Source organism: Acinonyx jubatus, chromosome A3, assembly GCF_027475565.1.
Source record: "Acinonyx jubatus isolate Ajub_Pintada_27869175 chromosome A3, VMU_Ajub_asm_v1.0, whole genome shotgun sequence".
In the NCBI taxonomy this organism is placed as follows: Eukaryota; Metazoa; Chordata; class Mammalia; order Carnivora; family Felidae; genus Acinonyx; species Acinonyx jubatus.
In genome coordinates this window covers 24668072-24687784 of record NC_069388.1, presented here as the reverse complement: position 1 = coordinate 24687784, position 19713 = coordinate 24668072, and the positions used below count along the sequence as shown (strand labels likewise).

The 19713-nt window shown below is 43.2% G+C and overlaps 1 protein-coding gene across 2 annotated transcripts in view; it reads left to right on the top strand.

Moving 5' to 3' along the window:
- Positions 1 to 19713, top strand: part of CHMP4B (charged multivesicular body protein 4B) — a 52811-nt gene that overhangs the window by 15452 nt on the left and 17646 nt on the right. The window contains exon 1 of one of the 2 annotated variants that reach the window (XM_053200057.1): positions 11036 to 11315. The exons of the other annotated variant lie outside the window; for it this stretch is intronic. Within the exon in view, the coding sequence (XP_053056032.1) occupies positions 11210 to 11315 (106 nt within the window). The 5' untranslated portion in view covers positions 11036 to 11209. Of the gene's footprint in view, positions 1 to 11035; positions 11316 to 19713 lie in introns of those variants that run through there. 2 annotated transcript variants of the gene reach the window in all.

Genomic DNA, 19713 nt, shown 5'->3' with positions numbered 1-19713 from the left:
GACAGCCTTTCTCATGTTTAGATTTTATTTATTTATTGTTAAAAAAAAATTTTTTTTAACATTTACTTACTATTTTTGAGGGGGGTTGCAGAGAGAGGGAGACAGAGGATCCAGAGCAGGCTCCACAGTGTAAGCATAGAGCCCGATGCAGGGCTGGAACCCATGAACTTCGAGATTATGACCTGAGCCAAAATCAAGAGTCTGCCACTTAATGGACTAAGCCTGAGCCACGCAGGTGCCCCCTCATGTTTAGATTTTAGAGGTAATTTTGGAGGTGTAAAGGACAGAGCAGTATGGAAACACCTTTTCTTAAGTTATTTTCATCATTCTAAAAAACTTTTTCAAAGCAAAAAGATTATTTTCAGAACTCGAAATATCTTCAGAAAATGAAAACATTCCCCTGTCTTTGGGAAATGCCATACACTTTACAGACTTGATCGTGTTTGATTTTTTTCCAACCACCCATGTAAGTGATATTACACCCCACACCCCCATTAGAGATGAGAAAGCTGACATTCAGAGTACAGAGTCACTGGTCCAATCCAGAAGTCTTGGGGGATCCTAATGTGGGCTGCATCACCGTGGGTTTTGGTATTTTTGGTGTCCGATAGGGCCAGGACTCCATAGCCTTCAGTGCTCATAATTTTATCAATGGACAAAATCCTGTCTTTGAGAATACATTTTTTAAAATGTTTATTTGTTTTTGAGAGAGAGACAGACAGACAGATAGACAGACATAGCACAAGCAGGGAAGGGGCAGAGAGAAAGGGAGACACAGAATCTGAAGCAGGCCCCGGGCTCTAGCTGTCAGCACAGAGCCCGATGCGGGGCTCGAACTCACGAACTGTGAGATCATGACCTGGGGTGAAGTTGGACACTTAACTGACTGAGCCACCCAGGTGCCCCTGGAAATACATTTTTATACTATTCTTTACATAGTGTAAGTACAGTGTAGGTTATTCTGCAGGGAAATACTTCACATTTGTATAGGGTTTTGTGGCTTCCAAAGTACTTTCACATACATGATCTGGTTTTGAAAGAGAAGCTTTATAAGATAGGACAGGTTGTGATTTTAATCCCATTTTGCAGAGGAGGAAACCAGGGCTCAAAGCAATTAAGTGGTTTCCATAGGGACTGAGTCAAGGCTAGAGCTCCAGTCTGGTGCTTTCCTACCATACCATGCACTGTTCTGGCTCCCTGCTATTTTTTTTTTTTTTTTTAATGTTTGTTTATTTTTGAGAGAGAAAGAGACAAGAGCATGAGTGGGGGAGGGACGGGGGTAGGGGGAGACACAGAATCCAAAGCAGGCTTCAGGCTCTGAGCTGTGAACGCAGGGCTGTAACTCAGGGACCGTGAGATCATGACCTGAGGAAAGCCGATTCTTAACCAATGGAGCCACCCAGGTGCCCCCTGGCTCCCTGCTGTTAATGCTTAATTTCAGATTCTCTTGCCAGCTTTAGCAAGGCAATGTGTCAATAACAGGTGTGGGTCAGGTTGAGGAGGAGGGGGAGGGCAAGGTTGGGGGTCCTCAGAATGACTGGATTATGTTATCCAAAGTGGGACTAGTGCCAGAGAGAAAACCAAGAGACTGTTTATATGTGTCTAGAATGGTTTGAGAGCCTTTGCTCACTGCATTCATTCACAGTCTGTTACAGCATTAGCATTGTGCATTTCCCAGCCTGGTTTCCATTCTTTTACCACAACAAGCTCAGTTTCTCAGTGGTCTCTAGAGCAGTGTTTCTCAACCTTGGGACTATTGACATTTTGGACCAGAGAATTTGGTGCGGAGGGGGCTGTCCTGTGCATTGCAGGATGTTTAGCAGCATACTTGACTTCTACTTGCTAGATATCCATAGCATTCCTCCTCCGGTTGTGACAACAAAAAAACACTCTCTAAACACTGCTAAATGTCCCCTGGGGGACAGAAGCTCCTAGGTTTGAGAACCACTGCTCCAGAGAGTGGCCTAAGGGTGAGAGGTTTTAAAGAGCAGAGCTGAGAGGATCCATTAAGGGTACTTTTAATCCTACCCTTTTGTTGTTCTTCTGAGGACACCAAGGTCTAGAGATAGGACACAGCCTCCTGGCTCTGCTTTCTGGGAGTCTGGCTTGGATTGGGACCTAGATCAGAACTCAGGACTCTTTAACCAACCCAGAGGTTTTCAGTCTTCAGGTTGGAGGACGCTTTTCCAATTCCAGAAAAAAATCAGGGATGGTCATGTGATAATGTGTAGTTGTACTTTAGTACCCATTAATTGAGAAGATAAATAATTACCTTCAACCAATATTTATTGAATACCCACTGTCTGTGTTTCTATCCTAGGATTGTCACATGAATGGCAGTAGGTGGTCAAGTGACAGTTGCTTTTATTGTTGTGTGATATATTCACCATTTAGGGCACAGACAGTGCTGGGCAGGCACATTTCACAGAGCAGTGTAGTGTAGTGGCGACTATGAACCCTATGAGCTCACAACCCATAGGTTGGGAACCAGTTAATGTATTATACCATGAGATTTGAGAGAACAGCAGACCTGAAACTCGGGGCTTTTCTTGAAACCATGAACTATTTTTACACTCAAGAGAAAAATCTCCATAGTCTGTGGAAATACAAAGCCACTAGGCTACCCAGAGTCCTCAGTACAGCTCTCTCAACAGCCATACACTAGGGCATTTGTGATAAAAGAAGAGGCATTTGGCTGGAAACAAGGAAACAAGCTTTAAGTTCTTAGCATTAGTTGGTAAATGGTGCATTGGTCTGAGGGGAATTTAAAATAATGGCCTTGAACTTGAGAATATGTGTTTCCAAAGCCTCTCATCTCGAAGCACTCAGCTTCTCTGACAAGAAATATTACTCTTATTTCAGAGGTAAGAGGCAGAGAGGTGAGGCCACACAAATGGTCCCTGAAAGAGAGCCGGCTACTCTCAGGATTAGGAACTGGGACTCTGGTTGGCATCCCAAGATGGGGTTGTTTGTTTATGTCAGATGATGGTGGGATAAGGAAAAAAGTTGTTAGATTAGCTTCTACCCAATTTGGCCAGCATTTTAAGTGCCCACTGTGAAAGACTCCATGTGAAGGGATAGTAGGACACAGATGAAGATTTGGGACAGAGGAAGGGGTTAAGGCCATTCTGTGCTCAAGGAATTGTGGAACCAAGGTACTCTGTGTGTATGTGGGAGGGGAGGGGAGATGATAGGGGAAGGGTGGGGGGTAGTGGTGGCTCAGACAGAGTGACAGTTGGAAAGATAGGCTGCAGCCTCCCTGAGGAGGCCCTGGATACTAAGCTGAGGAATCTGTTAGGTTGAATTTAGTGAGGCACATACTGAATAGACACTCTGTCTGTTGAACAGTTTGTGGGGAACAGCAGCCATCTTGCTGCAGCACCCTGCTGAAGTTACCCATTGGTAGGCTTTCTACCCATTATTACCAGAGGGATTGAGGTGGGTAGAGAGTGGTTCCCTTATAAGGGGGGTCATTACTCTTTCTTTGGTTACTTTTTCCTGGTTCCCCTTCTGCTTTATCTGAAGCCTGGAACATCCTGGGCAGCTGGGTAGAGACAGAACAGTAACTTTTCTCCACTTGAGAGTATCTCAGGTTATATGCTGAAGATAGGCAGATCTTCCCTACTTAAACTAGTTTGACCAAGCCTCATTTATTAATCATGTCCTTGACTACCTCATGTTGTGCATTTTGCTCCCGACTCCCTGGCCGGCTTACTCAATTAATTGTGATCTTTGAGATTATTTAATTTTCCCGTTATGTTTATCTTTGATCCATGAGAGAGGGAGATGGGGAGAGTTTACCTCCCTTGGCTGATGAGAAGGACTTCTGTTTCTGAGGTCCATACATTTCAAGTTCAGTCTGGTCTCTGCTATCCTAGTCACAAAAATCTGAGAACTCACTCTTTTATTCACTCTTTCCTGAGCTCCCAGCCTCTTGTTTTTTTCCCCTCTTTTCTAGGTGCTCCCTCCATTACCCAGGATGGTCCAGCAGAGCCCTAGGACTTAGAGGCCACCCCAGTTCTAGTTCTGCTTCTGTCAACTAGTATCTTTGGGCAAGTGCCTTCTCTACTCTGGGCCTTTGTTGAGAAGCAACAATTTGTTGAGAATCAGCTATTGTTGAGAACAATAAAATGAAAAGGATGGATTAAATGAATGCTGAGATTCTTCCTGCTCTAACATTGTCTGAGTCAACAAGTGCTGTATTACAGTAACTCTCCAGAGAACCAGGTGTTGCTCTAAGCAATTTTGCTGCATAAAAAGATGGAGCAGCTTAGTGTTTGTTTTGTCTGTTAGCAGCTTGGGTACAGCCCTGCTCAGTGTAGATGTTGAGCGCAGCCACAGACTGTTTTGTAGAATGTGATGGACGTTTTTTGTTTTGTTTTGTTTTGTTTTGTTTTGTTTTTAATTGTGATTCCCTGGTTCAGACGCCAGAGCTGAATAATCGTTTTTAGCTGCTCCCGTGAGCCTCTGTCCAGGTGAGCAGCGCAGTTGCCAGAAGGCATTTCTTCTGGTGTCTGAGCCTCCTTTGGATCAGTAGTCTGCCTGTCACTTGACTGCCAGTCTTTTGGCAAATCAGATGCACACATTTTTTCTGGGGCTGAGCAGGCTTAAGCCCTGCTGGACAAAAACCCAGCAGTGACCAGTTAAACATACTGAGGATGCTTCCTTGTAATAGGACTTGACCTCCTTACCAACCCACAGGATTGGGGCCACAGGATACAAAGGAGTTGTCTCCTTTGTGAAGGGAGTGGAGAAAAGAACCAGCTGGTCAAGGCTGGCCTGACTTGAGTCATTTTATTTAAATCTGCTTTTTAGGGGTGCCGGGGTGGCTCAGTCGGTTGAGCGTCCGACTTCGGCCCAGGTCATGATCTCACGATTCACGAGTTCGAGCCCTGCGTCGGGCTCTGTGCTGACAGCTCAGAGCCTGGAGCCTGCTTCGGATTCTGTGCCTCCCTCTCTCTCTGACCCTCCCCGTTCATGCTGTCTCTCTCTGTCTCAAAAATAAATAAGAACATTAAAAAAAAAATCTGCTTTTCAGGATGGTGACTAAAGATGATGCTGTATATCTTGGGGAGAGTAGTGGGCTTCTCTGCAAAGACCTGAGGTCCTAGCACTGCCCTGAACAGCTAAGCCTTTTAAAAATATGGAAGACATTTACTCACCTGGTTCTAAATGAAGGCCTTTAAAACCTCACCCTACTAGTGCCCATTAAAGACCATTCTCTCCCTTTTATTAACTTTCATAGTACTTTCATGTGTCCTAAGCAGCTCTGGAAAAATCACACAAGTTTAGAGCTCATCTTGCCCGTATAGAGGGAGATTCCAGGCCCAGAGAGGTTAGGTAGCTCAGGGTGCCTGGGTGGTTCAGTTGGTTAAGCGACCGACTCTTGCTGTTGGCCCAGGTCATGATCTCACTGTTGGTGAGTTTGACCCCCATATTGGGCTCTGCACTGTTAGCGCAGAGCCTGCTTGAGATTCTCTCTCTCTGTCCCCCCTCAAAATAAATAAATAAACATTAAAAATAAATAAAAAGTGACACAGCTCAGGAGTGCCTGGGTGGCTCAGTTGGTTAAATGGCCGACCTCGGCCCAGGTCATGATCTCACAGTTCATGGGTTTGAACCCTGCATCGGGCTCTGTGCTGACAGTGCAGAGCCTGGAGCCTGGCTTCGTAGTCTGTCTCCTCCTCTCTCTGCCCCTCCCCCACTCCTGCTCTGTCTCTGTCTCTGTCTCAAATAAACATTTAAAAAAAATTTTTTTTAAAGTGACACAGCTCATGAAGACAAACCTGGGACTAGAACCCGTGGCTCTTATCTCTTTCTGATTAGTTCTGCTGCCTCACTGCTTCTCAACAGACTCTGGGGTGGCCCGTTGCCAGAATGGCTTTGAAAATAAAATTAAAGTTGCCATGCAGAAGGCCAGCTGACGGGAGAGAAGGAGCAAACAGTTGCTATTTTAGGGGGTGGTTTTTTTTTTTTTTTTTTTTTTTAGTTATAACTGGCTGTTGGTGGTTTGGCAGGATGGCACAGCCTGGGTGGAGGCTCATAAACGTCAGGGTCTTGTAGCTACCTTCCTGATTCTTTGTGTAACCAGGCTGTCTTTCCCTGCCTTCTAAGAACCTATCCAAGGGATTAGAATATTCCTACTTTTAACCCCTTTTACAGGACTCTGGGGAAGATTAGGGAGTCTATAAAAAGACCTAGGAAAAAGTTGGTATACAAATGACAATTTTTGGTGCTTCTTGATTTTTTCTTTTTCTTTTTTTATTAATGTGTAATTTGTTTATAGTAAAGCAGACAAGTCTTAAGTGTATAGCTCAGTGGTTTTGTTTTTTTTTTTTTTAACAGATGTATATACCCATGTAATCACCACCCAGATCAAGACATAGAACATTTCTAGCACTTCAGTAGTCTTGGTGATTTTTATAGTAGCTAAGGATTTTATTTGTTTACTCCAGTCCCCTTAAGTATCTCAGAGGCATTATATTATCCTTCTGTTACTCATTCAGCATGTTTCCCAAACACCTAGTAGTGGAGAGTGCTGTGCTAGGTGTTGCTGTGGGTTCAGAAATGAGTAACTGTTGGCCTCTGTCTTAGGTTCACAGCCCATCAGGGATTATGACTAGGATCCAGTGGAGACTGAGAAGGGCTGTGAGAAGCGGCTTGAAGGAAAGAGGCTGCTTCTGGCTGGGAGAGGAGAGTATATATATTTACATAGCCAGAGAATTTTCCCCAGCCTTCTCACTATTCATAAATATAGGAAAGGAGCCAGATTTTGGACTTTTAGTCCCTTCTCAGCCAGTTCTTTGCATTTTCAGACCATATTGGGTACTATGGTGTTTGCTCGGCCTTTCCACCTCTGCTGGAGACAACATGGACAATATGGAAGAGAGCAAAAACAAGGCACTTCTCCCCTTCTTTGTCTGCCCCAATGCAGGGCTCAATCCCACAACCGTGAGATTATGACCTGAGTCTAAATTAAGAGTCAGACGCTTGGGGTGCCTGGGTGGCTCAGTCGGTTGAGCGTCCACCTTCAGCTCAGGTCATGATCTTGCAGTTGACGAGTTTGAGCCCTGCATCGGGCTCTGCACTGACAGCTCAGAGCCTGGAGCCTGCTTCGGATTCTGTGTCTCCCTCTCTCTCTGCCCCTCCCCCGCTCATGCTTTGTCTCTCTCTGTGTCAAAAATAAATAAACATTAAAAAAAATTAAAAAAAAAAAAAGTCAGGCACTTAACTGTCTGAGTCACCCGGGTGCCCCAGACGACAAATCTTTTGTGAGTTAATTTTAGCCTGAATTTCTCTAACCCTTTTGGTCAAATCGTTTAAAACATCGAATTTTCTGTGTCTTAAGTGAAAGCAGACTCAAGAGTGACTTTTCTGATCTGTTTTCATGTGTGAGAAACAAGTTTTTGTTTTGTTTTAAATGCTAATAAAGGCATATGGCTCTGTGGTTGGTAGGAGGGAAGAAGGCCATGTCTAAGTAGATGCAAGGTGGTCCCTTTCTTTAAAGAAAGATTCTTTCAAGGTAGTGAAGACCAGTGCCTAAGATAGGGTTAATAAGATAATAGCCTAGGACATCTGAACATTGCAGAGCTTTACCTTAGTGTATGTGTAGATGGGAAAGAAAGAAGGGCACATGACTTAGCTCGGCTGAACCTTGTTCAGGTTTGATGAATTACTGTGTCTTAGAATCATAAGTCTTAGATCATTTGGGTCCGTTCCCCATCTCCATTTTACGGATGAGGAAACTAAGACTTTGATTTGGTCAGGGCTGGAACCAGAACCAGGTCTCATGTCTAGTGAGTACAAAGATGTTCTGGAAGAGTGCTCAGCAGGATTTCGAAGGAAGCATGGCTAGGAGGGGGTAGTGGTGAGGTGGAGGGTGAATAGAGTGACAGGAGCACTGGATGGTTTCCCCCAACAGTGGACCAGGAGAAGCAAAATGCTGGAGGAGGGAGAGGTGAGAGTGTCTCCTCTAGGGAAGACTGAGGCTGTCAGTAGTCTGAGGGGGTGCCCTGGGATCCCCATAGCAAGGGGATGTGGAGGCTGCTGTGGCCAGGATTAAGTGCTTTAATTGGCTGGAGAATCTTCGGCACTTATCCTCCTTCTCTTTTTGTTTTCTATTTGACTACTTGGGGACCCCTGAGGTACTGCTTTCCTCGGTAGGAAGCCTGCTTTCTAACATTCCTTTCTTTACATTCTTTTCTAAATAATCCAATTATAATCTATCACTGTTGTGTATTGTTCAAGGGAATAGAAATTATCATCCCTTCATTATTTTGGCTTATGATAATTCTGTGCAGTTTGGAGTTAGTTCTCCAGTTTTATTATTTTCACATATATGGTTATAAGCTACAGTGTTTAGTGGAAAGACCAGATAGCAAATTCATGATTGGGTGTGTGTGCGTGTGTGTGTGCGTGTGTGTGTGTGTGTAGTAAAATCTGTTTTTTACATATATATGTGTAATATATATGTTACTTGATGTCTGCCATCAAGGTTAACTATTTGGCCTCATCTGTAAAATAGGAGTAATAATCATAATAAGGGCTCTGAAGTCAGACAAACTGGATTTGCAAACTGGATTAGGCTCTATCACTTAACTGACTGCAATTTGGGGGAAGTTACTTAGCTTTCTAAGCCTCTATTTCCATTCTTTTGCTATTGAAGGAGAAGGGGATGAAGATTTATTGAGCATCTACTATTAGGTATTGTACTATTCAACTACTTTGCATGTGCTGCCTTGTTTTCCTTGTAGTGGTTCAGTGAGATACAGATGTTATTATCCTTATTTTATATATACGGAAACTGAGTCTTAGAAAGGTTAAGTGATTTGCCTATGTCTTCCCAATTAAAAGTCTTGGGAAAATCTTTTGGGAATGACTATTACTGTACTTTCCGAAATGGGATTTTTTTTTTCATATGGATTCTGATTCAGTTAATGTTTGCTGAACCTTTTTTAGGTGATAGGCATTATAGTTAATACCAGAATTATTTTATTGTCTTATCACCATTTTATAAATGAGTAAGTTAAAGCTCAAGGCTCATCCAAGATTATCCAAATTATAGACGACAGAGCCAGGATATGGACCAAATCTGCCTGATTCCCACCTCATGGTACCTCAGGATTACCTGACTGTGGCCCAGTTGTTTATAGCATTTGACAAAAATGGATTTCATTTCAGCATAAGAATTTGACTATCCCCAGGAAATTAATTACAATGAGATTTGACCTGAATCAGAAAATAATAAAAGGTATTAAAGGAGGAGTAGGGGTCCCTGGGTGGCTTGGTCAGTTGAGCATCTGACTTCAGCTCAGGTCATGATCTTGCAGTTCGTGAGTTTCAACCCCATGTCGGCTTTGTGCTGACAGCTCAAAGCCTGGAGCCTACTTTGGATTCTGTGTCTCCCTCTCTCTCTGCTCCTCCCTTGCTCATGCTCTCTCTCTCAAAAATAAATGAAAACATTTGAAAATTAAAAAAAAAAATGGAGTAGATTAGGAAGAGGGTCTTCCCAGCCATTATTAGCATGTCTGCTCAGAAGCTTTGCAAAGAACAGAAACAGAGAACTGCCATTACTATTAAATTCCCTGGAGGTTGGAGCCAGGAACAGATTCATTATTTGTTTTCTCCTTGACCCTGGGAGGTAGACCTGTGGGTGTCTTGTGATTTCATAAATAGTGAGGACTGGCAAAGATAAAAGTCTCATTAGAGCTATCTCCCAGTGTTATGAGGATCTCAGGCTGTTGGGGTTACTAGTCCATTGAGATAGTTTAAAAACTTTTTTAGTAGCCAGACTTGGTTCAAATCAACTCTTAGGCGTAGAAGCAACAATGGCAGGTTCTTGGGCAGTTTTTAAGTGACTGACCAGACCATAGGCATTGCTTATTCCTTATTCATTCAAGTGACATGTGGGCTCGAACAGCTTATCTAAGCCAGGGACTGTCCCCAGAAGCTTCATTGCACCAAGGGGATGTCAGTTACAGTAGTACAGTTTGGTGTTTTGAGGCAGCTTTCAGCAAGGAGTGATTCAGGATCCAGGAGAAGTGTCCTCACTTGGCCTGGGGAGAGTGGGAGGATTGAGAAGCTGCTGCCTGGACAGCCCTGCAAGACCGGTGGGAGCAAACCAGATGAAGAGTGAGATGGACATTTGAGGAGAACTGGAAGCCTGAGGAGGCTACAGAGAATGAAAGCCAGTACAGGGTTTTCTAGGCAGGGGAGTGGAGTGTTAAAGTTTGTGTTTGGAAGGACCACTGGTTAAAAAAAAAAAAAAAACGAAGAAGAAGAAGAAAGAAAGAAAGACCATTGGTGACAGGTGGGGAGGGGGCACCTCCTACCCCCATCCACATACACTCTCTCTTCCCCCTGCCTTCCCCCAGCTCATAGAGCCCAAGTCACAACCTTGTGAGCAACTACACAACATAATCCCTCTGCCCCCCAAAACACACACTCAACACAGGGTTCTGCTCTGGACACAGTCCTCTTGCTCTTGGGTCCTGATTGCTTCAGTTGTAGGAAGGGGCCTTCCCTTGGTGTGCTGAAGGTTTAGGGCTTAGGCTGAAGATTTGTGGGCAAAGAGGCTTTTCATGCCTTTATGGAGGGAGGGGCTGAAGCTGTTTTCCATGTTTCAGCCTTGATCCAGGTCTGCCAGAATTGGGAGGGGTGGTAAATGGCTATGGGAGAGGAGGTAGAATTGTTAATCACCTAGCTCCTCAGGGAGGGTGAATATAGAAATAAGAGGTAAGTTCCCCCAGAGGTGTGGAAGTGCATATGTGTGTGTAAACAGGACTTTTGCCAAACTCCCACCTAATCGCCCTGGCCCAGGTCAACTGGCAAGGTGCATGTAGAAGAAGAAATGACCCTGTCCTCTAGAGATGCCCTTTTGTTCCTCTCTTCTTGTGGCCCTGAGATCCTCAGAACCTCTGCTGTATGTCTCTCCACCATGTGACAGGATCTATGACTGGGAAGAAAAAGGAAGAGGGAGGTTCTTATCTAATTACTGGGGTAAACAACCCAGCACAAAAGTTGCAGAAAGTAGAGAGTAGCAAGAAGAAAATATCAGTTCAGTTGCTTTCTTGGAGGCAGGAATATTTGTGCAGAGGCTACTGCAGGGGTAAAAGCAGGCATGAAGGAAGTTGGGGGCAGCAGAGCTAGGGGATGGAAACAGTAAGGAAGTATAGACCTCCAAATTTGGTAGACCATTCAAGAACTCCTGATGGATCCTCAACTGGAGGCCCTGGCTTTGGGAGTGTCTGTCTCCCTTTTCTCAAGCTCCTTCGTTTTTAATTCTTTGGGACATCATGGACCCTTTTCAAAATCCAGTAAGTGCCGTTTCCTCACAGAACTACACATACAGTGCATGTGAAATTTTGCAGGTTGTGGTAGGGATCCTGGACCCCGGTTGAGAATCCTGCTCCAGCTTCTCTGCTGTTTTTCTGTACTATCTCGTTTCTGGTATTGCCAGTTTGGTTTTAGTTGGAGGTGATAAAATGCCAACTCATACCGGCTTACTTTGCGGAAGGAGGACTTATTGACACATATGACTGTGGGAAAGGGCAGGGTGGAGCTGGTCTCTCTTTCAGCATGTTGACTCATTCTTACTGACTTCCTCATGAGCCTGGGCCAGGGCTGCCAACTGCTCTGGCTTAGAGCTTTGGATCTTGGCAGGGAATGTGCCACTAACTCCCTTCACTCTCATTTCTCTCCTCTGGAATCTCCTAGCAAATTCCAGAAGAGGAATCTGATTGGCTGCTTGGGTTAGGTACTCGTGACTAGGCTAATCACAGCAGTGGAGGGGAGGAGCTGTTCTGTGACCCAGCTTGGATCATAAGCCTGTTCCGCTCCATGGCCAGGGAGGCAGGTTTGTTTGTAGAGGCTTGGTGTTTGAGGAGGGTGGTCCTCTGGAAACAATTGCCCCTGCGCTTTTCTCCTCCTGCCTGGTAGAGCTCATTGCTCCTGCTCATTCATTCTTTCTCAGCCCCAACAGGGCTTGTGGGGCATGTGGGAAAGAACTGGAGACCTGTGTTCTGGTCCTAGGACCACCTTCCACCAGGGTTCACTGAATACATACTCTGCTTATACCTCCCTGGGTCTTAGTTTCCTCCTCTGTGCAAACAAGGTTGGACTTATTCTCCAGAAGTGTGTTTGTCCAGCCAACCATCCCTCACGGAACACCTACTATGTACTGAGAATACTGAGATAGAGAGACAAGTCCCTTCCTCCCAGAGTTCCCATTCTTTTTTTTTTTTTTTTTTTAATTAATTTATTTATTTTGAGAGAGCACAAGCAGAGGAGGGGCAGAGAGAGGGAGAGACAGAATCCCAAGCAGGCTCTGCACCATCAGTGCAGAGCCCGATGTGGGGCTTGAACTCAAGAACTGTGAGATCATGACCTGAGCTGAGATCAAGAGTCAGATGCTTAACTCACTGAACCACCCAGGCACCCTGAGTTCCCATTCTTAAAGTGTGAAAATAGAGATATGCATTAGGGTTCCAGGACACTGAGATTCTGTGCCCCTATTTATTGTGGACCCAGGCAAAACCTTCTTTCCCAGAAAGACACCAGCTTACTGTGGCTCCTCTTGCCCTCCATTCTTTGGAAGCTGCCATTTGGGCAAGGAGGGTAATTTGTCTCTACCCACTTCATCATGCCTCTCCGATTCTAAGAGAAAACACTAGTTTGGTTTTCCCTCTTGCTTTGGACAAATACTTCATAGTGCTTTTCTGCTGGCATTTCCCCCTCCCCACTTCCCCACAATCGACTTCAACCCCCAGACCTCTCTTGTCATCTCAGTTGCCAGGGTGCTTTCTTGCTTGTTCAGGCAGAGGGGGCTTTTGTTGGCTTGAATTCAGCTGGAAGCAGGGGAAGAAAAGCCAGTTGGAAAAGAAACATTTCATCCTAGCCTGGGAACGGAAACCAAGGGCAGGCTCTGCTTTTCCTATGTCCCAGCCAAGAACCTGATCACCTCCAGTAAGGCAGGCTAAGAGCATACAGCCTGAGACCTGGTGGGTGGGAGGAGTATGATCAGTGTCCTTACTCCACTCGTGGGACCAGGCCACAGCTCAAGTGCCAGGCATAGTTAAGTTGTTCTTAATACATGTTTGCTGTTTTAAATACAACTGTCTTAGGGTACCTAAGTGGCTCAGTTGGTTAAGCATCTGACTTTGGCTCAAGTCATGATCTCATGGTTTGTGGGTTCGAGCCCCACGTCGGGCTCTGTGCTTGATAGCTCAGAGCCTGGAGCCTGCTTCAGATTCTGTGTCTCCCTCCCTCTCTCTCTGACCCTCCCCTGCTTGTGTTCTGTCTCTTTCTCTCAAGAATAAACATAAATTAAAAAAAATTTTTTTTAATAAAAAAATAGATACAACTGTCTTTTCATGTCTGGGGATGGGGCAGAAATTGGCTCTTTTATTTAGGTTACTTTTTTGTTTGTTTTGATTACATAGTCATGTAAGTGATACATTATTTTATTTATTTTTTAAAGCTTTTGACATTCTTTTAAGTTTATTTATTTTTGAGAGTGAGAGAGAATGAGCAGGGGAGGGGCAGAGAGAAGAAGAGAAAGAATCCCAAGCAGGCCCCACACTGCCAACATGGAGCCTGACACAGGGCTCAAACCCACGAACCTGAGCTGAAATCAAGAGTTTGACACTTAACCGACTGAGCCACCCAGGCGCCCTGGTATGTAATTTTAAAAGTGCCTTCTCGGGGCACCTCGTCTTTTCTCCCCTGAGTCGGTTACTAGTCTCTCTGAGAAATGGCATCTCCACCACCTTGTTGCTCCAACCAGAACTTGGGGGTTCTTCCTGACTGTGCATTTTCTCATTTCCTTCCCCTACACATTCAAACAGATGATACAGGCCAAGGTCTTCCCTCTTGATACCTCTCATCTTCTTCCGGTCAGTCCCTCCACTGTGGCCTTAGTTCAGGCCCTTGAAATCCAAACTCTCTGGATTATTGCAGTTGTCACCAGTCCTTTCTCTTCACAGCAGCCAGAGAGATCTTTCTGAAATGCAAATCTTATCACATGCTTGCCCTGTTTAAAACCTTTCAATGGCTTCCCTCTAATCCTGGGATAAAGTCTAGCAGCTCCTTAATAAGACATACAAGTTTGTTCTTGAGTTTCTCTCTTGAGCTTTTATCTTTCCTTACTCCTCCCCCTCCACCCCAATGCCTTTCTGTTCCTCCTGCCTGGGATATGTTTCTCTTGCCTATCTTTTATCATCCTTTATTTTTTTTTATTTTATTTATTTTTTTAAGTAGGCTTCACACCCAACATGGAGCTTGAACTCATGACCCTGGGATCAAGAGTCGGATGCTCTGCTGACTGAGCCAGCCAGGTGCCCCTTTCTTATCATTCTTTAAAGTGTGTGATAACTACAAAGGTTAGGTTCCCCTCCCCTGGGCTACCATAGTGCCCTGTGCTTACCTCTGTCATTATATCACATTGTCCATCTCTTTGCTGGTTTGTGAACTCCTTCAGCTTTGGGGCTGTGTCTTTTTTTGTTTCTGGTAACAAAGTATTACAAGCAAAGTATAATTCCTGATAGTAGAAGGAGCATGGATTTGGGTTGTTCAAGGAATTTGTCAATCTGAGTTTTCAAATTTATTAGCATGAAGTTGTGCATAATATTCCCTTTCCCTTTTAGCATCTGTGGAATCAGTAGTGATGTTACATCATTCCTGACATTGGCAACTTTTTTTTTCCTGATCATTCTGGCTAGAAGTTCAATTTTATTGATCAAAGAGACAGGGTTTTTTTTTGTTGTTGTTGTTTTTTGGTTTTTTTTTTTTTTTAGGGTTTATTTATTTTTGAGAGAGAGAGAGAGAGAGACAGACAGAGCACGAGTGGGGAAGTTGTGGAGAGGAAGAAGACACAGAATCCGAAGCAGGCCCCAGGCTCTGAGCTGTCAGCACAGAGCCCAATGAGGGGCTGGAACTCAAAAGCTGCAAGTTGATGACCTGAGCTGAAGTTGGGCACTTAACAGACTGAGCCACCCAGGTGCCCCAAGAACAAGATTTTTATTTCATTGATTTCTATTTTTATTTCATTGTTTCTGTTTTCTATTTTATTTATTTTTTATTTTGTTATGCTTTATTGGTATAATTGACATATTAGTTTCAAGTATACAACATATTTGATTTGATATGTATATATTGCAAAATGATCACCATAAGTCTAGTTAACATACATCTGTTTTCTAGTTTATTGATTTTCATTTTGATCCTCATTTCCTTTCTTCTGCATAATTTAGGCTTTATTCTTTTTCTGGTTTCTCTAAGGTGGAAGCTGAGGTCACTGATTTGAGGTCTTTCTTCTTTTCTAATATAAGCATTTAGTGCTATAAAATTTCCCCTAAGGATTGCTTTAAGTGACATCCCACAAATCTTGATGTGTTATATTTTCATTTTCATTCCATTCAAAATACTTTTTAAAAAAATTTTATTTATTTATTTTGAGAGAGAGAGTGCACATGCAAGCCAAGGAGAGGCAGAGAGAGAGAATCCCAAGTAGGTTCTGTGCTGTAAGTATAGAGCCCAACACAAGGCTCAAGCCCAAGAACCATGAGATCATGACCTGAGCCAAAATCAAGAGATGGAAGCTTAACTGACTGAGCCACCCAGGCACCCCTCAAAATACTTTCTAATCTCTCATTCAATTTCTTTTTTGACCTATGGGTTATTTAGCAATATGTTAGTTTTCAAGTATTTTGGGAATTTTCCTGAGATCTTCTGTTTGTGACTTCTAATTTAATTTTATTATGGTTAGAGAACATACTTTTTATGACTTGAATCCTTTTAAATCTATCGAGCTTTGTATTGTGGCCCAGAATGAGGTCCATGTTGGTAAATGTTCCATGTTCACATGAAGAGAATGAGTATTGTGCTGTTGGTGGTGAAATTTTCTATAGATGTCAGTTAGGTCAGGTTTATTGATTTTGAGCTGTTCGAGACTTCTGTATCCTCACTGATTTCCTGTCTATATCAGTTCTCAAAGAAGGGTATTGAAATCTGACTGTAATTGTGGATTTGTTTCTCCTTGTAATTCTATCCATTTTTGCTTCATGTATTTTAAAATTCTATAATTAGGTCTATAAATGTTTCTAATTGTTATATCCTCCTGATAATTGAACTCTTTATGATTATGAGGTGACCTTCTTTGTTCCTGGTAATATTCTTCGCTTTGAAATCTACTTTGGTATATTAATTAATATATCCATTCCAGCCTTCTTTTGTGTAGTGTAACCTTGGTTACATTGTAACATGTAGTGCAATAATGATTTCAGGAGCAGAATCCAGTGATTCATCCCCTGTGTATAACACCCAGGGCTCATCCCAACAAGTGTCTTAATGCCCCTTGCCCATTTAGCCCATCCCCCACCCACAACTCCTCCAGCAACCCTCTGTTCTCTATATTTAAGAGTCTATCATGTTTTGTTCTCCTCCGTGTTTTTATATTATTTTTGCTTCCCTTCCCTTATGTTCATCTGTTTTGTATCTTAAATTCCACATATGAGTGAAGTCATATGAAATTTGTCTTTTTCTGACTAATTTCACTTAGCGTAATGCCCTCTAGTTCCACCCATGTTGTTGCAAATAACAAGATTTCATTCCTTTTGGTTGCCAAATAACACTCCATTGTATATATATACCACATCTTCTTTATCCATTCACCCATCGATGGACATTTGGGTTCTTTTCATACTTTGGCTATTGTCAATAGTGCTGCTATAAACATTGGGGTACATGTGCCCCTTGAAACAGCATACCTGTATCCCTTGGATAAATACTTAGTAGTGCAGTTGCTGGATTGTAGAGTAGTTCTATTTTTAATTTTTTGGGGATCCATCCTTTTACTTTTAACTTATTTGTCTTGATGTTTGAAGTGTGTTTTTTGTTGGCAGCATGTAGTTGGATTTTAATCTAATCAATAACTTCTGCTCTTTTTTTACATTAAACTTCTTTTTATTGTTTATTTTTTAAATGCTTATTTTTGAGAGAGAGAGTGTGCATGTGTGCGTGTGCAAGCAGGGGAGGGGCAGAGAGACAGTGAGACATAGGATCTGAAGCAGGCTCTATGCTGACAGCAAACAGCGTAGGTCTCAAACCCATTAACTGCGAGACCATGACCTGAGCCGAAGTCAATGCTTAACTGACTGAGCCACCCAGGCACCCTATTGTTTAATTTTTTTAATTTACTTATTTATTTTTAATGTTTATTTTTGAGTGTGAGTGGGGGAGGGCAAGAAGATTGGAAGTGGGCTCTGTGCTGACAGCAGGGAACCTGATGTGGGGCTCCAACTCATAAACCATGAGATCATGACCTGAGCTGAAGTCAGATGCTCAGTCGACTGAGCCACTCAGGTGCCCACTGCCCCACCGCCCACTGTTTATTTTAGAGAGAGAGAGAGAGAGAGAGGAAAGGGAGAGAGAATGAGGAAAAGGGCAGAGGGAGAGAGAGAATCTAATTCACACTGAGCATGGAGCCCAACATGGGGCTCAATCCCAAATCCCTGGGATCATGACCTGAGCTGAAATCAAGAGTCAGACGCTCAGCTGACTGGGCCACCCAGGTGCCCCAACTTCTGCCTGTTACTTGAGGTATTTAGATGGTTACATTTTATGTGATTATTGATATGGCTAAATATAAATCCGTCATCTTGCTCTTTTTAAAAATTGGTCTCATCTGTTCTTTGCTACCATTTTTTTCTCTTGATTCCATTTATCTCCTTTGTTGGCTTATTAGCTGTAATTCTTTGTTATTTTTAATATTTACTTTAGAGTTTGTAATATACATCTTTGACTTATATATTCTATTTTCAAGTGATACTATCGCCTTACATACAGTACCTGAACCATACAGTGGTACAGTCTCACTTCCCCCAGGCTTATGTGCTACTGCTGTCATATGTTTTACATATGTTATAAACCCCTCACTACATTATTGGTTTTTCTGTTTAAAGAGATTTAAATAATTAAAAAGTGGGGTTCCTGGCTGGCTCAGTCATTGAAATGTGCGACTCCTGATCTCAGGGTTGTGGGTTTGAGCCCCACATTGGGTGTAGAGATTACTTAATATAATCTTTTTAAATTAATTAGTTAGAAAGCTGTATATGTTTATGTATTTATTCTTTCTGGTGCTCCTCATACCTCTGTATAGGGCTGTATTTTCATCTGGTATCATTTTCCTTCTGGCTAATTTTATCAGATGTCAAATGGAAATTTTACCTTACTGGGTATTGGATATTTCTGTATTCCTATAAATATTCTTTTTTTAAAAAAATATCTTTCTTTTTAAGAGACTCTTTTCTTTTAATGTTTGTTTATTTTTGAGAGAGCGTGGAGGAGGGGCAAAGAGAAAGAGAGGGAGAGAGAATCCCACGCAGGCTCTGTCTGCACTGTTAGTGCAGATCCTGACATGGGGCTCGAACCCAGGAACCATGAGATCATGACCTGAGCGGAAGTAGGATGCTCAACTGACTGAGCCACCCAGGCACCACACTGTAAATATTCTTAAGCTTTGTTTGGGCATAGTTCATTTTGTTGGTAACAATTTGTGTTTTTGGGTCTTGCTTTTAAAATTTATTTGGTGGGACCAAAACAGGGCTATTTATTTCCCACCACTCAAACAAGACCCTTCTTCTTCTTTTTTTTTTTTCTTAAATGTTTATTTACTTATTTTTGAAAGAGAGAGCACAAGCAGGGGAGGGGCAGAGAGAGATTGAGGAAGACACAGAATCTGAAGCAGGCTCTAGGCTCTGAGCTGTCAGCGCAGAGCCCTACGTGGGACTCGAACCCACAAACCACGAGATCATGACCTGAGCTGAAATTGGATGCTTAACCAACTGAGCCACCCATGCGCCCCATATTTTTTTCTTTTTTTAAAGTTTATTTATTTTGAGAGAGAGAGAGAAAGAGGGAGCAGGGGAGGGGCAGAGAGAAGGGGAGAGAGAGAATCCTAGACAGGTTATGCACTGTCAGTGTGGAGCCCAACGTGAGACTCAGACTCATGAGCCTTGAGATCATTACCTGAGCCGAAGTCAAGAGTCAGAAGCTTAACCAACTGAGCCACCCAGGAGCCCCAAGACAAGACCTTTCTGAATACTCTACCCAAAGCCCCATGAATTGTGAGGTTTTCCAGTATGGCTGAGGAGCAGGTACTGTAACCAGCCCCATGTGAGCACCTGATACTGTTCTCTCTAATCCTTTTGAGTGGTTCTTTCCCTGATCACTGATCAGTATTTTGCTGAATACTTGAGAGGGCTCTCTACAGATCTCCAAGAGTTTGTGTTTTGTGTTCTCTTTCTCTCTCCCTTCTCCCCTCTCTCCCCCTTCCAGCTTTGTCTTCTCTGGTACTGTGTCTCCTGTGAACTCTAGCCACTTTGGTCTTTCTAGACTCTTAGCTCTATCTCGTCAAGTCTGGAAGCCTGCCAGACTCTGCCTGGTTTCTCTCCCTGCACAGAGGCCTAGGAAACTCTCGAAGCAATAAACTACGGGAGTTGTCACCTAGTTTATTTCCCATCTCAGGGATCACTGACCTTTTTTTACCTGATACCCTGTGTCTTGAAAATCGTTTCATTTTTCTTAAGTAGGAGGTTAAGTTTTAGGTAGTCCCTACCATTTTATCTTGGCTGGAAGCAGAAGGAATATGGATTTGGATCCTGACTCTGCCAGTTATTCACAAGCATTGAGAGGTTAACAAGTTACTTAATCTCTCCA